Source organism: Humulus lupulus, chromosome 8 (assembly GCF_963169125.1).
Source record: "Humulus lupulus chromosome 8, drHumLupu1.1, whole genome shotgun sequence".
NCBI lineage: Eukaryota > Viridiplantae > Streptophyta > Magnoliopsida > Rosales > Cannabaceae > Humulus > Humulus lupulus.
In genome coordinates this window covers 55,956,905-55,980,821 of record NC_084800.1, presented here as the reverse complement: position 1 = coordinate 55,980,821, position 23,917 = coordinate 55,956,905, and the positions used below count along the sequence as shown (strand labels likewise).

At 45.0% G+C, this 23,917-nt stretch overlaps 2 protein-coding genes across 2 annotated transcripts; one reads left to right on the top strand and one right to left on the bottom strand.

Moving 5' to 3' along the window:
* The first annotated feature begins 13,839 nt into the window (after positions 1-13,839).
* On the top strand, positions 13,840-15,290 carry LOC133797325 (uncharacterized). Its single transcript, XM_062235198.1, has 3 exons — positions 13,840-14,071; positions 14,433-14,554; positions 14,693-15,290. Exons 1-3 carry the CDS (start codon positions 13,948-13,950, stop codon positions 15,014-15,016), a joined length of 570 nt encoding a protein of 189 aa, XP_062091182.1. The 5' UTR covers positions 13,840-13,947; the 3' UTR covers positions 15,017-15,290.
* Positions 15,291-20,916: 5,626 nt separating this feature from the next.
* LOC133795428 (sm-like protein LSM1B) lies at positions 20,917-22,432 on the bottom strand. The gene is made up of 5 exons (XM_062232880.1): positions 22,184-22,432; positions 21,819-21,918; positions 21,616-21,731; positions 21,469-21,531; positions 20,917-21,257 (listed from the first exon to the last, which is right to left on the bottom strand). The coding sequence occupies exons 1-5, from the start codon at positions 22,430-22,432 to the stop codon at positions 21,180-21,182; spliced, it is 606 nt and encodes a 201-aa protein (XP_062088864.1). The 3' UTR covers positions 20,917-21,179.
* Between the last annotated feature and the right edge of the window lie 1,485 nt (positions 22,433-23,917).

The window sequence follows — 23,917 nt, the reverse complement described above, 5'->3', positions numbered from 1 at the left end:
ACGGTATGATTTCTAGGACCCTATCCTTGTTGTTTGATTGATTTTTCTGGTTTTGGGGTTCATTGGGTTAGATTTTGAGTTGTGGGTTGCTTGAGCTTGGGATTGAGTTCTTGGGATGAGTGTGTGGTGTATATATGTTTGTTTTTGGGCATGGGAAAGAGTTGGACAAGTTTGGGTTCGAAATGGGGGAAGAAAATCGCAAGATGCGATTTTTGGTTTTGCTGTGCTGCAACTAGCGCTACAGCGCTAGGCAGGGGGCGCTGTAGCGCTAGCCCCTGTCTGGTGAGGGTGGTTCTGCTTGTAGCGCTACAGCGCTACCTTTTGAGCGCTGTAGCGCTGCACTGTTCACAGAGGGGATTTTTGGGCTTTTGTGAAGGGATTTTGACCTAGGGTTCGGGGCTCGATTCCGCCACTTTGTTTTGGGGATTTAGGACTTCCCGGGGGCTCGGGATTAGTCCCGAGGCTAGGTTTTGGACTTGAGGATTGGTGATGACTTTGACTTGTGGATTTTGCTTAGGTAAGCGCTAGGGCTCGGGTAAGATCGTGCTCAAGGAGTCAGGTTGATCAAGGCTACTTAATCTAAAGGTAAGAAAACCGTAACACCCGAGTTTAGGGCATGGCCCCACTGTGTGATTGTAGGGCGTGGCCCCGGATTGTATTACGTGCAAATGCTTAACCTTAAATGAACCATGATGTGTGTGAATGTTTATTTTGAATGTACTATATGTGTTATTATGATGAAACGAGCGGCAGAGGCCGGGTACGGCATAGGCCGGGGCGGCCGTGGGCCGAAAGTAACACAGCACATGGGATGCTTATATTCAGGGTGGGACCCAAGGGATACATGAGTTATCCTCGCGGTGAGAATCGAAACTCCAGGCTTTGGTAAGGCCTTGGGAGCGGCATGGCCGTACTTGCTTATTATGGTGGTTTTCCTATGTATCAGTGAATTATTCCCAGCTATTTGTTTTGCATATGTTATGTGTTATTTGGGTTTTCTTGCTGGGCTTCGGCTCACGGGTGCTCCGTGTGGCAGGTAAAAGCAAGGAGTCAGTCAACCGGCCATGAGTATGGAGAGCGTGGGGGCGGCGCGTACATGTTCGGCCTGCCCGACTGCTTTGGTTGGGGGCATTTTGTATATGGCTGTATTTAACCATTCTTTTGATAGATGATCAAGTGTAAATCTATTTTGGTGTTGTAAACATTTTGTAAACCTTATTTTGGGATCCCAGATGTTTTATATTTAACGTTTTCAATGAAGTTGACCATTTTAAAAGAATACAGCCTTAAACTCTGGTTTAATCAAACTTTTGGTTTTAGAAACCACTTTGAGTCAATTAAACGCACAATTTCTGTTTTAAACTCACTTAGTAACGGCTCTAAGGTAGTAGGGCGTTACACTTTCAAACTACTCTAGGGGTAAAATTGGTACTTCTAGCTTAACCCGTTAATTATAATTAACGCTTCCCATTTCCCGCTAATCTCAATATCCTCAAACTCCAATATTTCATAACCCGTTACCCTAAAATCCCCGGTAACGCGATAGCCTTTAATATCACCCCGAGACTCACCCCGAGCCCCGAGCTCAAACCTGTTATGACCAAACCGATAATCACGTTTAACGATCGTCTCATGTCGGAATACTCGAACCAATCCACATTATAATGTGGTCTCACAATATGTCATTAACATACAACAAATATTCAATTATACCCTCAACGGGCCAAATTACCATAATACCCCTGCAAACAAATGTGGACTCACATGCATGCATTTAACATCATATGATAATATAATTCTCATAAACATGCATAAACACATTTAATGGCATAATTAAACAGTTATGGCCCTCCCAACCTACTAATCCAGCCATTAACCATAATAGGGAATCCGGGGCATTACAGCTTCACTCCCAAAGGTTAGGGAGAAAGGAGTGTGACCCGTGGGAGTCCGATGCGAGGTCCGGTATGCCCACAGGACCTGGTGGAGCTGTTCTGGCCAGACACCCTTTGCCTCATCTAGCCTCTTCTTGAGGCTTGCCTTTAGAGTTTTGTTCACAGCCTCGACCTGGCCGTTCGCCTGGGGATGGGCCACGGACGAGAAGCTTTTCACAATTCCGTGCCTTTCACAAAATTCGGTGAACAGATCGCTGTCAAATTGGGTGTCGTTGTCGGAGACGATCTTCTTAGGTAGGCCAAATCGACAGATGATGCTTTTCACCACAAAGTCGAGTACTTTTTTCGATGTTATCGTCGCCAACGGCTCTGCTTCGGCCCACTTGGTGAAGTAGTCAATGGCTACCACGGCGTAACGGACCCCGCCCTTTCCGGTGGGCAGGGCGCCCACTAGATCTATTCCCCAAACGACAAATGGCCAAGGAGCCGAGATCATTTTTAGCTCGACCGGAGGAGCTCGGGCAACCACAGCGAATCGCTGGCACTTGTCGCACCTTTTCACATACGAGATCGAGTCTTTGGACATAGTCGGCCAATAATAACCTTGCCTGAGAACCTTTAAGGCCAGGCTTTGCCCCCCAGTGTGGTCTCCGCAGAATCCTTCGTGAACTTCCTGCAGGATGGCCTTCGCTTCACTCGGAAGAACGCACCGGAGGAGAGGTAGGGAGTGCCCACGTCGGTATAACACTCCTTCGACTAGCGTGTATCTAGGAGCTTGATAAAGGACTCGCCGTGTGTCGTTACGTTCTTCGGGTAACCTGCCCTCGACGAGATACTCCAGAATGGGAGTCATCCAGGTCGGCCTAATATCAATCATCTCGATCTCTGCCCGATCTCCTTCTATACTTGGTTTTTCCAAGAATTCTACTGGCACCAACCCCAGGGTTTCTGCCTCTCCCGAGGTGGCGAGTTTGGCGAGAGCATCTGCGTTGGCGTTCTGCTCCCGAGGTATCTGTTCGATCGACCCTCGCCCAAATGCAGACAGCTCGGCTTTTACTTTTGCCAAATAGGCGGCCATCTTGGGTCCCCGCGCCTGATATTCTCCCAGAACCTGGTTCACCACGAGCTGGGAGTCGCTGAAGCACTGGACGGAGCTCGCCTTTAGCTCACTAGCTACCCTCAGCCCAGCCAACAAAGCCTCGTACTCTGCCTCGTTGTTAGACGCCTTGAATCCGAACCTTAGCGCTGAGTGGAATCTATGTCCCTCGGGGGATATCAGGATGATTCCGGCCCCGGAGCCGTTCTCGTTAGATGAACCATCAACGAAGATCTTCCACGACGAATGTGGGGAGGCGACCTGAGGCAAGCCTTCTGATGGATTCTCCTGGAATCCTGTGCACTCCGCCACGAAGTCGGCCAAGGCCTGACTTTTTATGGCAGTTCGTGGAGTATAGAATATCTCGAACTGACTGAGTTCGACCGCCCATTTTAACAAACGTCCCGATGCTTCAGGCTTTTGCAAAACCTGCCTTAAAGGCTGATCGGTCATGACGTGTACAGAGTGGGACTGGAAGTACGGCTTGAGCTTTCGCGAGGCCATGATTAGGCAGAACGCCAGTTTTTCCATCATTGGGTATCTTGATTCTACTCCGAGGAGTCTCTTGCTGATGTAGTAGACTGGCTTTTGAACTTGGTCCTCTTCTCGTACTAGCACGGCGCTAGCTGCATCCTCAGTGACGACCATGTAGAGGAAAAGAGGTTCTCCCGCCTTGGGCTTGGATAGCACAGGCGGTTCAGCCAGATGCACCTTCAGGTCGAGGAATGTGCTTTTTCATTCTACTTCCCACTCAAACTTCTTGTTTCCCCGGAGCAGGTTGTAGAAGGGCAAACACTTGTCGGTTGATTTGGAAATGAACCGGTTGAGCGCTGCCATCCTTCCTGTGAGGCCTTGGACATCCTTTCGCGACCTAGGGGAAGGAAGCTCGAGCAGTGACCTGATCTTGTCGGGGTTTGCCTCGATTCCTCGGGTATTGACTATGAAACCCAGGAATTTCCCCGATGCGACACCGAAAGTGCACTTATGAGGATTGAGCCTCATGCCATACTTTCGTAGTATGTTAAAACACTCTTCTAGGTCGGAAACGTGGTTGTCGGCAGTCTTTGACTTGACCAGCATGTCATCGACGTACACTTCCATGTTTTTTCCGATCTGGTCCTTGAACATTCTGTTTACAAGCCTTTGGTAGGTAGCTCCGGCATTCTTCAGGCCAAATGGCATGACCTTATAGCAATAGACGTTAGTCGGGGTCATGAAGCTGGTATGTTCCTGGTCTGCCAGATTCATCGCGATCTGATTGTAGCCTGAGTACGCGTCCATGAAGGACACGAGCTCGTGCCCCGCCGTGGCATCCACCAGCTGATCGATCCTTGGCAATGGAAAGCAACCCTTGGGGCAGGCTTTATTCAGGTCGGAGAAGTCAATACAGGTCCGCCACTTCCCGTTGGGCTTTGGAACCAGCACGGGATTAGCGACCCAAATTGGAAATTTGGCTTCGCGGATAAAGCCACACTTTTTGAGCCGGGCCACTTCTTCTTTAAGGGCTTCGGCTCGGGTCGTTCCTAAACGCCTTTGCTTTTGGGACTTGGCAGGAACACTTTTATCCAGGTGGAGTGTGTGCATGATGACACTCGGGCTGATCCCTATCATGTCCTCGTGCGACCATGCGAACACGTCCAGGTTTTTCTGCAGAAACGTAGTCAGCTCCGCTTTTATTTGGTCACAGAGGTTCTTCCCAAGCTTAACCGTCCGTGATGGGTTTTGTTTATCAATGTTCACCTCCTCGAGCTCTTCAATAGCCTGGAGCTCGGATCTATCCTCGCCTACACGGGGGTCAATGTCCTCACTTAAGGCGAGCTTTTCTTCTTCGGAAATCTGAGGTTTTTCAATCTCAGGAGCCGCCTTGGGTCCCTGAGATTCCTCTTCGCCCTGAATGGCCATTGTCAGCTGCCCGGGTTTAGATTTTCCCTTCGTGGAAATGCTGTGGCATTCCCTGGCAGCGAGCTGGTCACCCTTGATAGTACAGACTCCTGTTGAAGTAGGGAACTTCATGGCGAGGTGTCGGATGGAAGTGATAGCCTCGAAAGCTATGAGCGTAGGTCGGCCCAAAATGGCATTGTAGGCAGCGGAGCAGTCAATGACCACGAACTCGAGTAGTTTGGATACTGTCCGAGATTCTTCTCCTAGGGTGATCACCAGCTCGATCGTCCCTATTGCTGCTGATCCTTCTCCCGAAAAGCCATATTGCATCATCGATGTAATGCCCCAGATTCCCTATTATGGTTAATGGCTGGATTAGTAGGCCGGGAGGGCCATAACTGTTTAATTACGCCATTAAATGTGTTTATGTATGTTTATGAGAATTATATTATCATATGATGTTAAATGCGTGCTTGTGAGTCCACATTTGTTTACAGGGGTAGTATGGTAATTTGGCCCGTTGAGGGTATACGTGAATATTTGTTGTATGACAATGATATATTGTGAGACCACATTATAATGTGGATTGGTTCGAGTATATCGACATGAGACGATTTTGAACATGATTTATCGGTTTGGTCATAACAGGTCTGAGCTCGGGGCTCGGGGTGAGTCTCGGGGTGATATTAAAGGTTATAGCGTTACCGGGGATTTTAGGGTAACTGGTTATGAAATATTGGTGGTTGAGGATATTGAGATTAACGGGAATTGGGAAGCGTTAATTATGATTAACGTGTTAAGCTAGAAGTACCAATTTTACCCCTAGAGTAGTTTGAAAGGCTTTAGATGACACAAGGGCATTTTGGTCTTTTTAGGGGTGGATATATATGAACTTAAGTGGCTGAAGACTGTAGAATAAAACAAAGTAAAACAGGGGTTAGTTTCTTTTCTCTTCCCGTACAAATTCTTCCATTTCCTTCTTTGGTGTTTTGAGCTCTAGTTGTGGATTCAAGCTAAAGGAACTTAGGGCTGGGTTGGAGACTTGGTTCTGCTTGTGTGGGAAGTTCAAAACAGGTTCTAAGGTAAGCTTTGACCATTGAATTCAAGTTAAGCTATGTTTTTGTTCTAGCTTTTGAATCATGAGTTTGATGTGGGAAGTGAGAATCAAAGGAGGTTTTTGGTGTTAGTTGATTGGGTTTTGGTGAGGAGGTGTATGGGTAAGGTTTAGGGGTTGAATTGGGTGTTTGGAAGAGGCTTAGAGAGGGTTAGAAGGTCTGGTTTGTGAAGGGAAATGTAGGGTTGAAGATCTGGTTCGTGTGTGGCCGTTCTAGCTTTTCTGGGCTGGGTGCCGCGGCACGGCTTTTGCGTGCCGCGGCCCATGCGCGTCTGGCAGATGGGGGGGGCCTCTTTGTTGGGGCGTGCCGCGGCACAGCTTTTGGGGGCCGCGGCCCATGAGGCCAATTTTGCTAAAAAGTGGTTTTTAGCTTAGAGATTCAAACCATAGGCCTCGGGGTTGGACCTAGTACTCGGTTGGGTAGTATTTGAGGTCTCGGGGGGCTGGGATTTGGTTTGGGAAACCCCGGTTATCATTTTTATTGATGAATCCTATATTTTGGTTATGACCAGGTGACCGTCAAGGAATTTAAAGATTGATCGTTCTCAGGGGTCGTTCATATTATAATACTCACTCGAACCAGAGGTAAGAAAACAGTGTATGAATACAGTTGCACCTTGTATAGGTATATGACATGCATGGTTTGATATTAAGGCATGTTGGTTGATATATGTGGACATGGATTGCATATTAAATGCTGATTACCTGCTTGAGACACTGACTAGTCAGGGACCGACTCTAAAGTCGAGAATCATGCATTGAATGGCTCTATAGCATTAATGCCAGACCGACCCTAGGGTCGAGAAACTTACAAGCGCTTGCCTGGTCTATGACCAGATGATTATAGCCAAGGTATATGACCCCGGTGACTGTCTGTCACAAGGCTAAGGGACGTTGTCCATAGTTTCGACTCTAGAGTCGTAAGGAAGGTTATGTTGGTGACCAATCACCATGCACCTGTCCTGAACAAGCTTATGAAAGAATCACCTATCAGTTAAGCCCTGGTGACCCTATCGTCACATGGCTAGAGGGAGCGATGCTCATTACTGTGACTTTTGGCTATTGCCACCTATTTGTGGGACTGATAGTCCTGAGTGGTTATTATGAATGTCGTTGATATTATATCATGTTTCATCATGTTTTCTTGCTGGGCCTTGGCTCATGGGTGCTATGTGGTGCAGGTAAACGAAAGGAAAAGCTTGGCCAGCCTTGAGTGGAGAGCTTGGGCGGTGTGATGTACATACAGGGCCGCTTGACTGCCACGGTCAAGGAGTTCTCAGAGGGACTAGGGGTTTACCCTATTTTTGCCGCTTAGGCCGGCGGGGATTGTATATTTGGAACTGTAGCAACTCTTTTGTAACATGAACTACTTGTAAACATTTTAAAAAGGCTCATGAGCAGTTTATTTACTTAATGAAAAGTACCCTTTCCTTTTTACTGGTTTTTCCACCTTAACCTGTTAATAACACTTAGATCACGTTTTTTAACCAAAGGACTCGGGTAGCGGGTCAAATTTCCGGTTCACCGTTCTCCGTAACTGTTCTGGGGTAGCCAGGGCATTACAATCGAGGTTGCCTTTAGCTCGGCGACGGTCAGACCCATCTTTTCTAAGGTGGATCGGAATAGGAGGTTCACCGAGCTCCCATTGTCCACCAACACTCTCCTTACTTTCCAGTTGGCGAGCTGGACTGCTACGACCAAGGGATCGTTATGAGGGAATTGGACATGGCCTGCGTCTTCCTCCGTGAAAGTTATCGGTTGTTTCTCTAACTGTTGTTGTTTTGACTGACGTTGCTCCGGGACGAACTCCGCTTCGTTGTGAGCCTTTAATTCATTCACATATCTCTTCTGGGCGCCTCTACTCGTGCCAGCCATATGCGGTCCTCCAGAGATGGCAGATATCTCTCCCTCGACCACGGGGGGAAGGACGTCCTGATCTATCCGAGGCCCGGGCTGGCTGGCTGGGACCTCTGGAATGGGTCGACTTGCTGGGACCCTGTTTCGCGAGTATTGCGCCAATGGGCCTGCTCGGATGAGAGTTTCGATTTCATCTTTGAGATGCCTGCAGTCGTCGGTATTGTGGCTGACGTCGTTATGGAAACGGCAGAATTTTGAAGTATCTCTCTTTCCCTTGTGGTGCTTTAATGGCTCCGGCCTTTTCCAAGGGACCCGAGCAGCGTTGGCCAGGAAAATATTTTCCCTGGACTGGGTGAGCTCGGTATATGTTGTGAACACGGGCTTGAACTTATCCACAGACTTATTCTTCTTCTGACCGTGATGGCTGTTTTCACCATTCCCCTTTCTTTTGCCACCACCGGGCTGGCTGTTCTGCGCGACGTTGGGAATCGCCACTACGATCTCTGTCTCCGTTCCAGCGGGCTTCTCGGGAATCTGGCTGGCCCCCGCGGCGGAAGCTTCAGCTTCTTCTAAGCTTATCCATTCTTGGGCTCTGTTAAGGAATTCGCTAACCGAGCTGACTCCCCTCCTTTGAATATCTTTCCACAGGTCTCCACCGACCAGGATTCCGGTCCTCATGGCCATGAGCTTGGAGCTATCGTCAGCGTCTCTGGGTCGAGCAGCGACATTCGCGAATCTGCTTAAGTAGGCTTTCAGCGTCTCACCGGGCTGCTGTCTCACGTTAGCTAGGGAGTCGGCCTGGACTCGGGCGGCCTGGGAGGCGCGGAATGCTCTTTTGAAGTCAGCCAAAAAGGTCTTCCAGGAGCTGATTGACTGCCTTTTACTCTGCTTGAACCACTGCCTGGCATGTCCAGTCAGTGTGGAAGGAAAGATCAAGCAACGCAGCTCCGGGCCGATGTTATGGGCCATCATTAGGGTGTTGAACATCCCTAAATGGTCCGACGGGTCTCCATCCCCGTTGAACTTTGACAAGTGAGGCATACGGAAGCCAGACGGGTATGCCGTCGCTGCTATGTTGGGGGCGAAGAGCTCCATTTCGTCACCCCAATCATATTCGTCTTTTTCTTTTTCTGATAGGAGCTTTCTCATCAGTTCCTCCATTTGAGTTAGGCGCTCGAGGGTTTTGTCCTGAGATCTTGGGTTATTCTGGGACTGTTCAACAGCTCCGGACCCGTTGTACATATTAGGTGGGTTGTTGCCCCCCCTATCTTGAGATAGGTTATTTGGGACATTCCCTCCGTTACGTACTTCGGATCGGACTCCCACTGAACGGGCCTGGCTACCATCTCCGGTTCGATCGTCTCTGTGAGAGTTGAGGCGATCTCGGAGGTCGCCTCCCTATGTAGTCTGGTGACTTTGTGCCGAACTTAGTCGTTGACGCAGGTCTCCCCCCGAGAGATCACTCCGGCGACTACCGGTCCAGTGGCTCCTACTGGATAGGCTTGGAGTGCGTCTTCGGCGGTTACGATCTGATCCTTCCCCTGGCACCCTGCTGCGCCAGGAAGGCCCAGCCGACGGCGGGTCTCTCCTACTATTCCTGTAGGCCGGGATGTCTCGGACGGGCTGAGGAGACGGGTATCTGATTGGAGAAGGAGGATGCCTGACTGGGGAGGCGATCCTAGTTCCGTCCGGACGGATCAAATTCGGTGGGGGCCTTTCGGCCCTGCCAGCCTGCTGGTCCCGCGCTGGGCGAGCTGGACGAGGCGCAGGACGGTCTTCTGGGACGGGCTGACATCTCTGGCCCTCCCCGGATCTTCTTCGGGAATTTCCTCGATCTCTCTTGGGCGCCCTCGAGGAAGGTTGAGAGCTAGGGGTTGATGTCCTAACCGAACGGCTGTATTGCTGTTGTCCGGTTCTAGGCATTTCCCTGAAGTTTGCCTCTTGGTGGTGTGATGAAGGGGTAGAGTTGGTTGCAGGAAGTCTATCCGAACGGCTATGTCTGGACCGATTACTCCGGCGAGACTTAGGAGCCTCACCTTGCCTCTCTCCAACGTTAACGTTGGTTGTGAGAGGGGGTAGTCGGTCCAGAATATCCTGGATTTGCTGACCAGCTGCTGCTAACTGGCTCCTCAGCTGAGCATTCTCCATCTCCACCGCAGTATAATAACACGGATTCGGATTAGGTGGCCGGGGCGCTGAACTACCAGTGTCGTCTTGGCCCGCTAGCTGCTTTCCTGGCCTCTGCTGGACTTCAGGAATTTGCTCATCCGGGATGGAAACATGGTGGGCCTCCTGCCCATCATGCTGTTCTGTTTCGTTGCCATGTCTGGATCGAGTGGTCACCATATGTAACGACCCAAATTCGCTAATAAGGCTTAAGGGCCTTGATTAGCATGCCTGGAGGGCATAATGGAGATTACGTGTGATTTTAGTGATTAAGATGTATAATTATGATTTAAAGCATGTTATATGATTACTTGAGTACTTGAGATGCATGACTATGCGTGTTTGTATGCATGTAGGCCCAGATTAGGGTAGAAGGGCATAATCGTAATTTTGGCCATTAAGGGCATAACTGCTTTGATATATGTGATAATTGTTGAGACCACATTATTATGTGGATATATCTGCGATCTGTGACTCGAGACGATCCTAGTGAGCTAAGTAGCGGAAAAGTCATAGCGGGGATTTATACCTGGCTCGGGGTGAGCTCACGGGTGTAAATGGGAATTTAGTGGATGAGCTGGAGATTATTGTAACATTGAGGAATGATATTGGTGATTAATTAGGTATCGGGAATTAAGCGGGAAATAATAGAGACATTCGAGGAAGTAGCGGGAATTAGGTAAAATGACTAAAATACCCTTAAGTGGACTAAAGGATTAGAGTTAATTGGGAGGGCATAAAGGTCATTGGACTCTTAAGGATGGGTATTACTGAGGTTTTAAGTTAGTGGAATTTATAGAATATCAAGGAAGTCTGAAAAAGAAGGGAAAAGGAAGAGGGAAAACAGAGAGAGTTTCTCTAAAGTCGGTTTACACTTTCCTTCATCTGTTTCTTGAGAATTTCTGGAGTAAAGCTTAAAGGAGAGCTGGGATAACTAAACATCAAGGATCATGACCTAAGACTAAGGAATTGACAGAGGTTTAGCAGGGTTTCACCAACACTTGAGGTAAGGTTCTAGAGTTCATCCATTTCTGTTTCTGGTTTTTAAGTTGTGGTGCTTGAATTGAATTGAATGGAACTTTGGGGAATTCAGGCTTAGGGTTGAGGAGTAGCAAGCCAAGGGAGCCTAGGGATATCTTGTGGGCGAAATTCTATCAAAGGTATGAATTCTAAGCTTTAGTTCTGATGTTCAGCTGGTTTATGTTGGGTTTTAGAGTTTGGAGGTGGCTATGGTGAATTTTGAGTTTGTGATTGCATGTGCTTGGATTTCAGATGGTTAGGGTGTTTGGGATGAGTGGAGTGTGGTCATGAGGTTGTTTTTAAGTTTGGGTAAGAGTTGGAAGAGGTTTGGTTGAGGTTGGCTCGAGAAAATCGCATAAGGGAAATTTTGGGTGTTGGGCTGTCTGTGACTAGCGCTACAGCGCTAGCCTTTGGGCGCTGTAGCGCTAGGCCATTTTGCTGGAAGGGTTTTGGCTTCTGTCTGTAGCGCTATAGCGCCCTCCCAAGAGCGCTGTAGCGCTACCCTGCCTTCTGAAGGGGATTTTAGGGTAATTTGCAAGGGTTTTTGACCTAAGGTTTGGGGTTTGGTTCCACCACCTTGTTTGGTGGAACTAGGTCATCCTGGGGGCTCGGGATTGGCCCATGTGACGCCCCACGTCACTATGGCTGCTTTCTAGAATGACGACTGGCCCTACAAACCAAGACAAGTCTTTCCAGCGTGCTTTGTCCTCACTCGCACACTTCCTGGGAAAACTTCCCAGGAGGTCACCCATCCCTAGATTACTCCAGGCCAAGCACGCTTAACCATGGAGTTCTCAAGTGATGGGCTACCGAAAAGAAGATGCACCTTCCTGATATAGGTAGTACCCATCAATCCATTTAAGCCCTCTTCAACTGTGTAGTCCCATACCTACACAGTCTTAGAATCATTACACTTGACCCTCCCCAGGCAGTGTGGGATTGCACAGCTTACCCGGTCTTTCCTCTTACGGATCACGGCCCCGGGGCTAGGTTTTGAACTTGAGGGTTGATGTTGACTTTGGCCATGATTGTGTTTAGGTGAGCGCTAGGGCTCGAGTGGGATCGTGCTCAAGGTGTCGAAGGATTAAAGCTATTGAATTGAAAGGTAAGAAAACTGCACACGAATGTATGGTTGTGAATGGGACTAAGTGCTCCCGAAAGTTGTATTGTGTCATCGTTGGTATTATGCCAAGGGACACGTATAAGCGGTCTAAGAGTACCGCTCATGAGTTTAGCGCACGGAGCGCGAATTGGCCATTGAGTGCCGGAAATAAAAGGATAACAGAGGGAGCTGCCTATGAGCGCTAGCCCTGGTTATCGTCTGTGCATTATGTATTTGATGAGATGCTATCAGTGTAATTCATTTGTTGCTAGTTGTTCATGCTCTGTTGTTTCTATGTTTTCTTGCTGGGCCTTGGCTCACGGGTGCTTCGTGGTGCAGGTAAGGGCAAGGGCAAGCTGGACCAGGCCTGAGGTGGAGAGCTCCGAGGTGAAATGTACATAGCCAGCCGTTCGATCACCACGGTCGAGAAGTGTGTCAGGACAGAGATTACCTAACAGCTCGCTTTTGCCTTAGTATGGCCAGTTGATGTATCTAAACGTTGTAACTTTTGTAAATGGCTTTTAAACTGTCAATTTTGGGGATCCCATGTACGTAAACAATGTTTAGTAATGGAAACGTACTTTTGAGACCAAAACACTTTTAACCCTAGTTCCTCTACTATTTCAGTAACACGCTTTTACTTTAATGACTTGATTAGCAAGTCTGGCACTTTATAAACACACAGTGTAACGGTCTTGGCTATCCAGGGCGTTACACCATAGTTGAATGTTTGTGGTAGTACTAATCGAACTTGCTCTCAATGAAAGCACCAAACTGTTGACGCGGTTCTTCGCCAACAGGTAATTAAGAGAAGAAGAGAAATGGATTAGTACTGAAAGTAGAACCGTCACAGATATGAAATCTTAGAGAATGAACTAGGTGACTCAAGACACGTTTTTTAAGTGGTTCAAAGGTTAAAATCCTTCTACTCCACTAGTCAATATTATTCATATATTCTGGGTATTTGGTTTACAAAGTATATGGCTCTTCAGAGACTATTTTTCCCAACCCCTATCAACTCCCAGGGTCCCCATATTTATAGGAGAAGGCACCTGGAAGTTGGTAGGGAGGTCATCCCGTGACCTTACCATTTGTCATATCAACTCTGTGACAATTATGATTAATTCCTAAACCTGACACATAAGTGTGGTCTAATCAGTATGTAAGGAGATAATGGGCCGCACGGCCCAACCCAGCCGTGGGTGTCTGAATGCGCACGTTCTTGCTGCGTGTCCGAGAATTCAGGGGGATATCGGACACGTGATGTCAGATATATGCACGTTTATCTTGCGTGTGTTGACTTTACAAAGGGTCAGAGATCCATGGCCAGCTCGTACCACGAGCTGCTTCCCTGAACCGACCTTCAGCCTTTAGGTCTTCTGATGCCTTCCTCCAGTCTTGGGGGCCCTTGGCGAGCCTTTGAGGATCCCTCGAGCTAAGAAGGTACGATCTGGAAACAGGATCTCCGGCCTGGGGGAGTCCTCCGACTAAACCATGATTAGTCCGAGGCTCGACCTGCTAATAAGCCCGTGGGAAAACCAGGGCGTACAAATATCATAAATATTTTATAAGTAGGTTGTGATCTAAAATATTATTATTATTATTATAAAAAATGTTTTAGTTAATTTTTTTAAAATATATTTATATCCTTTTATATAATATTATTTATTTAAAATTTATATATCAATCCTGATGACTTTAGTCGCAGTTAGTATAGGTAGACATCAAAGCATTGAAAACGAAAAAGAGAAGACAGAGTGTGTTAGGTTAGACGAGACGAGGGCGAAGATTTGAGCGAGTGATAGAGAGAATATCCATGGCTACTGCTTCAGAGATTGTGGCGAAATTGAATCTGAATCCAAACCCAGAAGGTGGATTCTACTTCGAAACTTTCAGAGACACTTCTGTTATGCTCTCCAAGTCTCAACTTCCACCCCAATGTTAGTCTCTCTTTCTTATATTCATCTTTACCATCTAACTAAATCGTTTTGATTTCATTTCGACGACTTCTTATGTGGGTGTTCATGGTTTTGGCTTTTTTCTGAAGTTATTCATTTGGTCTGCTTTTGAATTGGGCTTTTGTTATGTATCGTTTTCTATTATGATGCTAAATGCTGTAGACTTACGTTGGAGAATCATATAATTCTTTTGCCGCAATCTTATTAAGTTTAATCTTTTGTTTTTCAAGCCCGGAACGAAGGCACTGGTTCCTAATTAATTAAACTGATATATTGTTTGCTAATCTTTTCTTTTCTTAGTACCATAAACTTGTTAACTTGCTACTATCTTAATAATCTATAGACAAGGTAGAGCGTGCTGTGAATACATGCATTTACTTCTTATTGCCATCTGGGAATGTGTCAAACCTTCATCGAATCCCATGTGCAGAAACCTGGCATTTCTACTTGGGAGAGCCTCTTACGGTAAAATGACACACTTGCTTATCCATGATTTACAGCTAAGCATTCGAAAGAGAATTCATCACCTGATTATGTAATTTTTACTTGATGCCCATTTGAAAAATCTGAACTTCTTCGACACCCATGGTGATTTGGTTTCAGATAGTGGAGTTGAATGAGGAAAATGGAGAGTTCAAATTAACCTGTCTTGGACCAGATTTGATAGGAGATAATCAGCAACCTCAGTATACAGTGCCTCCTAATGTGTGGTTTGGTGCATTTCCAACTAAAGACATAAGCATTGGTACCGATGGATTGCTGCTCAAAGCTGCTGCAAGGGATGGCGAGAGCCACTACTCTCTTGTGGGCTGCACCTGCGCACCTGCCTTCCAGTTTCAGGATTTCGAGCTGGCCAAACATTCCGAGCTTGTGGCACGCTTTCCCAATAGCGAGCCTCTCATTTCTTTGCTTACCTTTCCTGAATGAGCTGATGCTTTTCTTTATCTAGGAATCCACCAACGCCTGATATGTTGGGTTGTAATTTGGGTGATGGTATGCTGCCTTAGTGGTATATCTTAAGGAGTAATACCCATCTGAACTATCCTACCAATATAATAATATAAACATATGAATATATATATATATATTAATCAATTGTTGTGGCAAGTGAGTTGTTGTACTTTTATCAGTTTCATCTCATCTTGTACTTTTAAACTTCTGTACTGAAATAATAACATACTGCGAGTTTAATCGGATGATACATCATCTCTTTTGTTTGCTTATGAAATTAGACCATAACGTTTATCTTTCTCGAGGAAAAAGGCTCAAGGAAAAAACCATTTCCCGAGTAGAGCACTTGAAGTTGATATTTTGATTTAGTGCACATTAATTTGGTGGTTTTGATTACCGGTCTAATGAAATTAAGGGAGACCAGTTCATAAAGTGCAAATGAAAACAATTCAGCTAGAGCTTAATTCTTGAGACCAGAAAGGGATCTATCCATTTAGCATCTTGTCATCTCCATAGAAATATAACCCAGATCACAAGACATAAATGAGGTTTACTTGAATCTGCCCTCAAAAAATCAGGCTACACAATAGTAATATCTTCTTTCGAGAGCAATTCTGGGTATGGTGCCAGATAAAATATATAATATATTGAATGAAAAGATAAAATGTAGGCAGTATTGAATGAAATCTCAGCTCAATGAAAACAGAGCTGGAAGAAATGTATTTATATACATATAGCCAAGGCACACGACCAATACATAAAAGAGCCGTTAGGCCTCAGTGATTACACAATAACAAAAAGGTGAGGGAATATTCTAACAGAAATATATTCCCACTCATTACATTATAACAACCTGGGACCACCAAATCATTGGCACAGAAATACAAATAACAGAATTGTGGGGATGCAGAGACACCTCAGCACCAGTAGTTCACTAATACCCAATTCCTGAATTTCTTATTTCTCAACAGCCCCTCTCAAACTGACGGGTGATGTCTTCACACCAAGTTTGTCCACGCGGAATTGGAATCGAGAACGAGCTAGTCCCTTAGTAAGGCAATCAACAATTTGATCTGATGAGGGTATATATTTGACTTCAAGTTGTTTTTGTAACACTTTGTCTCTCACATAGTGAATATCGATTTCTATGTGTTTTGTTCTGGCATGAAAGACCGGGTTCGAGGAAAGAGCACTGGCACTGAGATTGTCACACCAAGTTACAGCGCGCTGTGGAAGTGGAAAGTTAATTTCTTTTAGCAATGATTCAATCCAGGTGATTTCGGCTGCCACATGAGCAAGAGCACGGTATTCTGACTCTGTGCTTGATCGAGACACCACTGGTTGTTTCTTGGAGGACCAGGAAACCAGTGTTTCTCCCAGGTAGACACAATATCCAGCCACTGACCTTCTGTCATCCGGACACGTCGCCCAATCCGCATCTGAATACCCAGTAATATGAAGTCTGTTACTGCTGCTAATATGTAGTCCCATGTGTGTTGTTCCCTTGAGGTACCTCAGTACATGTTTAGCTCCACTCCAATGCACAGAAGTTGGAGCTTGAAGAAACTGACTTAATTTGTTGACTGCATATGCTATATCGGGTCTTGTGTGACATAAGTATTGTAATGCTCCAATGATGCTGCGGTAGACCGTTGGATTGTGCATTGGGACTCCCTCATCTTGTGAAAGTGGTTTGCCTGCTGTTATTGGAGTTGGGCAAGGCTTGACATTACTCATGTTGGCTTTCCTTAATAAGTCTTCAATGTACCTGGTTTGTGTCAAATATAAACCAGTATTGTCTCTGTACACCTCTATCCCAAGAAAAAAATGTAGTGACCCGAGATCCTTCAGAGCAAACTTCCTGTGCAATTCAGCAATGAATTTGTTAACTTCTTTGGCATTGTTTCCTGTGATAATAATGTCATCGACATAGATTAAGACAAGAATGATTGTGGTGCATGTTTGTAGGTAGAATAGAGAAGTATCAGCTTTGGAGTTTTTGAATTTCCAAGTCAATAAAGTGGTTTTAAGTTGATCAAACCATGCCCTGGGCGCCTGCTTCAAACCATACAGTGATTTGTTGAGTTTGCACACAAAATTTTCTTTGTCTTTCTCCTCAATACCTTCTGGTTGTACCATGTACACTTCTTCTTCTAGCACCCCATTTAGAAATGCGTTATTTATATCAAGTTGCCGTATATCCCAATCTTTTGAGGCAGCCAAAGTGAGAACTATTCGAACTGTGGATGGCTTGATTACAGGACTGAAAGTCTCACCATAGTCAACTCCTGGTCTTTGGTGAAATCCCTTGGCCACAAGTCTGACTTTGTATCTTTGGAAAGAGCCATCAGCATTTAGTTTTTCTCTGAATATCCACTTATTTCCCACAAGATTGTACTCACTGGATGGTGGTACAAGCACCCAAGTTTTGTTGTTTTTGAGAGCAACAATTTCTGAATTCATGGCAGAGTTCCACCCAGGATGTTGCAGCGCCTCATGAACACTGGTGGGTTCTCGGGTGATGAGTTTGGACTTGTGACTTACAAAAGTGCGTGGCTTAAAGATGCCAGCCTTGGCACGAGTTACCATGGGGTGAGTAGGTCGAAGAGGAGCAGCAGGGATCACTTGAGACAGTTGGTGACTTTCAGGTTCAGGTACAGTAGGAGGTGTATCTGCAGAGGCTGTAGTCTGCTCATGTTCAACAGAGTCATCAAAAAATACAGGGGAAGAAGCCATATGATGATGTCTCCCCTCGGAACTTGAAGCTAAACGAAGAGAAAGAGGTGTAGAAGGCGATACCTGAGGTGAACCAGGAGAGATACCTGCTGCGTCCGGGGTGTGAGGAGAAGGAGAGGACCTTGCAGAAGGAGTGAAAGATGGTACCGGTAGAGTAGACCAAGAAGAGCTATGGACAATAACTGGTGGAGGTGACTGATAATTGTTGAGGAAACCTTGTTGAAAGGGGAATTCAAGTTCGTTAAAGACTACATTTCTCGAGATGTAAATACGGCCAGTTGGACTGAGACACTTATAGCCCTTGTATGACTCACTAAAACCAAGATTAACACATTTTATAGAGTGAAACTGGAATTTGTGAGTGTGATAGGGTCTTAGGCAGGGAAAACAAGCTGAACCAAATGTTTTTAAAAAATGGTAATCAGGTTTGGAAGAGTGAAGTATCTCATAAGGTGATTTGTATGAGAGGACTGGTGTAGGAAGTCTGTTTATTAGAAAAACAGCAGTGTGAAAAGCATCACACCAATATTTGAGAGGCATATGACCTTGTGCAAGCAAGGTGAGGCCCATTTCGACTATATGGCGATGCTTGCGTTCAGCTCTGCCATTTTGGGCAGATGTGTGTGGACAAGGATGGTGAAATTCAATTCCATTTGCAATGACCAGATCTGTGAAGGACCTGAATTCTCCACCCCAATCAGTCCTTAAGCATTTTATTTTCCTTTCAAACTTGGTTTCAGCCATAACTTTAAATTGCAAGAAGGCATCAAGTGCTTCAGATTTAAACTTTAATGGATAGAGCCATGTGAACCTACTGTAGTCATCAACAAAATGAATATAGTATCTATAGTTTGTATTTGAAGCAATTGGTGCAGGTCCCCATAAATCTGTATGAATTAAATCCATAATATTTTTGGCACGACTGTGAGAGTTTTTAAAGGGAAGTGCATGAGATTTTCCATATTGGCAAGCATCACAAAATGATTTCATTTCATTTGGAGAAACTTTTACATGACTAGACTCTAAGACTCGATTTAAAACTTTAGATGAGGGATGACCTAGCCTCCTATGCCACACATCTAGTTTAGAATTTAAAACAGGTTCAGCACTAGGCTGAGTTACATTGACAGACATTATACTAGAGAAAGGAGATGATTTATTTTGGATAGAGTGACTTGGATGGGAGGTAGTTGAGCCTTGTGGTGGTGAGAGCAGATATAGTCCTTCCTTAAGCACCCCGTGAAGCAGAGTTCTCCTGGTTACCTTGTCCTTAATCACACAAACATCAGGAGAGAATTCAATGAGTAAGTTGTTATCAGCAACAAGTTTTGAGACACTAATGAGATTCTTAGCTATCTTAGGCACATACAACATTTCATTTAAGTAAAGCAGCCTACCACAGTTTGTTTTTAAATAACCAGTGCCAATATGAGAGATAGAAAGTTTATTACCATTTCCAACCGTGACTGACTCCTTACCCCCATAAGCTTTCTTTGGATTCATGACAGATGCATCAGCAGTAATGTGGTTACTTGCCCCACTATCGGCATACCACATGTCACTGTCAACCACCTCAGGACCAGCAATGAAGGCATTTGGATTTGACTTCAGCTGTTGTTGATTGCCACTTGAATCTGCTCCCATATAGGTCTCATCGTACCTATTGTAACACACGGCAGCTGAGTGACCATACTTGCCACACACTTGGCAAGTAGGTCTAGATCCACCACTGGTTCGCCCTCTGCCTCGAGACCGACCTCCATTGTGGCCACCTCTTCCAGTAAAGCGATGTCCTCCTCCAGAGCTAGTATGAGAGTAAGACCCTCTGCCACGTCCTGAGTTGTTGGATCTGGTAGCCATGTTGGCTTGGGGAGCTGATGTAGGAGGAGTGGGAAGCAGTTTAGAGGTATTGGTCAAGGTTTGCAACCTTTCTATTTTGTTGTCAAAGCTTAGCAAGATGTCCTGCAGCTCCTGCCAGGTGGTTTTGGTTCCAGCCTCTATTTGAACCACGATTGAGATGTATTCTGCATCCAGACCTGACAAGACATTAGCTACAAGATGGGCTTCTGGATATGGATCTCCTGCCAGAGCTAATATGTCAGCCCAGTTCTTTTTCTGCCTCAAATATTCAGCCATAGATAAGTTCCCCTTTCTGGTGGTCTGAATGTACGTACGAAGGTCATCCATTCTAGCTCGAGAATAGGCTCCATAAAGATTCTCCAGAGCTTGCCATAAACCTGCTGCTGTTGCTGAACCCATGACTTCTGTGGCTATACTTTCGGTCATGGAGCTGTATAACCACCCCATGAGAAGCTGATCATTAATGATCCAATGCTCAAACTCCGGGTTCACCTGGATTGCTCCAGTGCTATCCTCGGTACCTATAGGCAAAAATTCAGGAGGACAAGGTTTAGTTCCAGTGAGATAACCATCGAGTCTATGACCCCTTACAATAGTGGAAACCATAGTTTTCCATAGCGTGTAGTTGTTTCTATCCAGTTTGAGAGAAAATGGCTGGTTGAGGGTGGCAAAATGTTGAGGAAAGGAGTTTGGGAGCTGAGAGGCAGAGGCTGCATTTCTGGTGACTGTTGGTACTGATGCAGCAGGAGTGATGGTGGCTGAGCTAGCTTCTTGAGCAGTGACTCCTCCTCCTTCATTGGGATCCTGAGGTGATGTCATTGGCGTTGGCCTTTGATGGCTTCTGATACCAAGATAAAATATATAATATATTGAATGAAAAGATAAAATGTAGACAGTATTGAATGAAATCTCAGCTCAATGAAAACAGAGCTGGAAGAAATGTATTTATATACATATAGCCAAGGCACACGGCCAATACATAAAAGAGCCATTAGGCCTCAGTGATTACACAATAACAAAAAGGTGAGGGAATATTCTAACAGAAATATATTCCCACTCATTACATTATAACAACCTGGGACCACCAAATCATTGGCACAGAAATACAAATAACAGAATTGTGGGGATGCAGAGACACCTCAGCACCAGTAGTTCACTAATACCCAATTCCTGAATTTCTTATTTCTCAACAGTGCCCGAAGGTTCGACCATCCCACAACCATTATGGTGGACAATTCAAATAAAGAAAAACAAATTATAAAAAAAAAAAAGAGGGGACAACGCATTTAGACCCAATTACATTAATGGCATGTATCAAGTAAAAAATAACATGCAATGGAGGAAAAAGATACCACAAACAATGACCTCCAAGAGGTACACAATTTGCATATTTTTCCCTGACATCTGTAAACGGAGCCCTCAGTGCTGCTGCAACTTTCTTCTGAAATTCCTCTTCTTGAGACGAAATTGATCTGCTTAGTCCCAGACTCTTACTGATCATTTCACTCATATATGAAAGATATAATAGGAGCCCATAACAGGTTTAATCAAAATCAAGAAACTCCATTCTCTTTCTCATGGTACCCTTGAGATCACTGGCATCCTTCTCTGCTTTCTGAGCCTGATCCAAGAGGAACAAAATATTGCACTTAAAATTATAACTATAGAGGCAAGAAAGACTGCTCAACTACTAGTTAACCTTTTCATAACCTAAAAGAACACATTCTATGAATATGGATGGGCAAAGACAAACTCAAGATCCATCCAAGAAGGGTGGACCGAACTCTCCTTTGTCATTTAAACTTAAATGAACTCTGAGAAGTGAGTCTTACCCTTTTTATCTCTTCTACTGAGACTCGAGTCATATGTGGGGGAAGCTCCTCCCTATCCAAGTCCTGTGAATAGGATAGTAACTTAGCTATTGACAGTTTAAAGTTTCTAAAGCTGATAAAAAAGCAAGTAGGATAAAATGTCCATACCAGCTCTCCAATCAACACCACATTTTCGCCTCGAATTACATATAGACCTAGTGGAATGTCACAGTAAAGATCACCAACAATAGCTCGTTCACAGGCACCTTCAAGAATAACATTAGCTGTCCATGGAGAAGAACACTCAAATCAGCCAATAAGTAAATAAATAACAAAGAAAGAAAGCATGTTATGTGGGAAGAATACATTACCAAATTGATCAAAAGATCTCAGTAAACCCAAAAGCTTTCTCCCATCTCGCAACAATACAAGAAGCTTTTCTGCAAGAAGAAAAACAATACTGTCATAACTCTAAAATCTTGTCGTTAAGCAATCTAAAAGACTAAGATCTATTAGTTCACTGTTCACACACAACTCTAGGCATAACTAAGCAGCAATCTGGGAATGGAGTCATGAGGAGTTACTGATACCAGATACTTCTAATTTTATCAATTTGATTGTTTTGGAGGTTGTATATGAGGCATTAAAAACCAGGAGTGCGAACACCAAAAAGGTCCTGCCACTAAACATATTGCCCTTTCAACGTGTTTTACCCTTCATCAATACAATTACATACATACATATCGTCAATCACACATCTCCTTAATATTTTAGGGGGAGGGTCAGGTATATGGGGTACTGCAGTGGGGTCTTCCTTCCATTCCAAACCAAATGTAGCCTCAGGTAGGACCAAATACAATTCAACCTCTGATATTCTCTTGACATCCAGTTCATTAAGTATTTCTGAAGCTTCCTTAGGCCTAACAACCATCTTCCCAGCATTAAGATGCTTCCCATGTGGCTTATATAGAAACCCGAAAGGCATAGAATATCCTAATTTGCTAGCAATATCCTCTTAGGTATGGGACACTGACCTAAGAGTCAGAAATGGCATAGCGTCATGAACGTCGAGCCAAATGAAGATTATATCTAATCGATATCAGTGTTGAATGGCTCTAAGGCATTAACACTGGACCGACTCTAAGGTCGATGAATTTATAAGCACTTGGCTAGTCTGAGACTAGTTATTCAGAGCCAGGGCGTGTGGCCCGGTGACTGTTTGTCACATGGCTAGGGAACGCTGTTCCAGGGTTATGACTCTATGGTCATGAGGAGGGTTATGTTGGTGACTATTCACCATACACCTTTCCTGGTTAAACTTATGAAAGGTTCACTTATTAGTTAAGCCCGAGTGACCCTAACGTCACATGGCTAGAGGGGACTGTACCCACATTTGTGACTTTTGCGACTGTCACCTATTTAGTTGGACTGTTGGTCCTGAATGGTTATTATGATCGATGTTGATATTATATCATGTTTTATTATGCTTTTCTTGCTGGGCCTTGGCTCATGGGTGCTATGTGGTGCAGGTAAAGGGAAAGAAAAGCTCACCCAGCCTTGAGTGGAGAGCTTAGGTGGTGATGTGTACATATGCGGTCGCTTGACCACCATGGCCAAGGCGTTCTCAGAGGAACTAAGGGGTTTACCCTATTTTTGCCGCTTAGGTCGGCGGGGTTGTAAATTTGAAATAGTAATGACCATTCTGTACTGAGAACAACTTGTAAATGTTTTGACTAGCTTTGCAGAGCAGTTTGTAATGAAGATATCCATTCCTTTTTATTAGTTTTCCACCTTAACCTGTTAATCATACTTAGAGCACGTTTTTAACCAAAGGACTCGGGTAGCGGGTCAATTTCCGGTTCACCGTAACTGTTCTGGGGTAACCAAGGTGTTACAACTTGGTATCAGAGCAATGCCAAGGTTAGGGTTCCTGTAGATTGGTTGGGTATGTACACACATCACTGAAGTCAAGCTAGACTCATGGGATTTCGGGATCCACAGCTTCGTCGTGGTACTCCCCCTCATTCCCCTCATTTTCTTTGTAATAGTCCTCCTCGTACTCTGTTCCACCTTCGTAGTCTTGTGACTCGTCAGGGTGGGACGTCTGATGAGGAGCGTTCTCATGTGGACTTTGAGGAAGAGGCTGGGAGGGCAGTGGCTCTCCATTGCCTTGCTTTGGGTTAGTAGGGTCGAAAGTGGTGTGTCTTGTATTCACCATTGTTGTAGAGGTTTGACGTTAGCACTAGCTTTCTCAGGCTCTCAATGAAAGCACCAAAATGTTTACCGAGATTTTCGGAAACTATATAAATAAAAATTAAGCAAGATTAATGATATGGGATTTAGAAGATATAAACAAGATTTTTACGTGGTTGGGGCGTTAATGAGCCTTAGTCCACTAGACAGTTGTATTAGAGCTTGGAAAGTCTATAACAATGGAGTTTCTCTCTATGTTTTGGCAGAGTAACTGTAT

Coding starts and splice junctions, on each gene's coding strand:
- LOC133795428 (XM_062232880.1), bottom strand. CDS start 22,432: ATGCCTTTCGGGTTTCTATATAAGCCACATGGGAAGCATCTTAATGCT. Junction 21,732..21,818: donor GAGATCTTTTGATCAATTTG/GTAATGTATTCT, acceptor CTCCATGGACAG/CTAATGTTATTCTTGAAGGT. Junction 21,532..21,615: donor TGGTGTTGATTGGAGAGCTG/GTATGGACATTT, acceptor TCCTATTCACAG/GACTTGGATAGGGAGGAGCT.
- LOC133797325 (XM_062235198.1), top strand. CDS start 13,948: ATGGCTACTGCTTCAGAGATTGTGGCGAAATTGAATCTGAATCCAAAC. Junction 14,072..14,432: donor GTCTCAACTTCCACCCCAAT/GTTAGTCTCTCT, acceptor AATAATCTATAG/ACAAGGTAGAGCGTGCTGTG. Junction 14,555..14,692: donor ACTTGGGAGAGCCTCTTACG/GTAAAATGACAC, acceptor ATTTGGTTTCAG/ATAGTGGAGTTGAATGAGGA.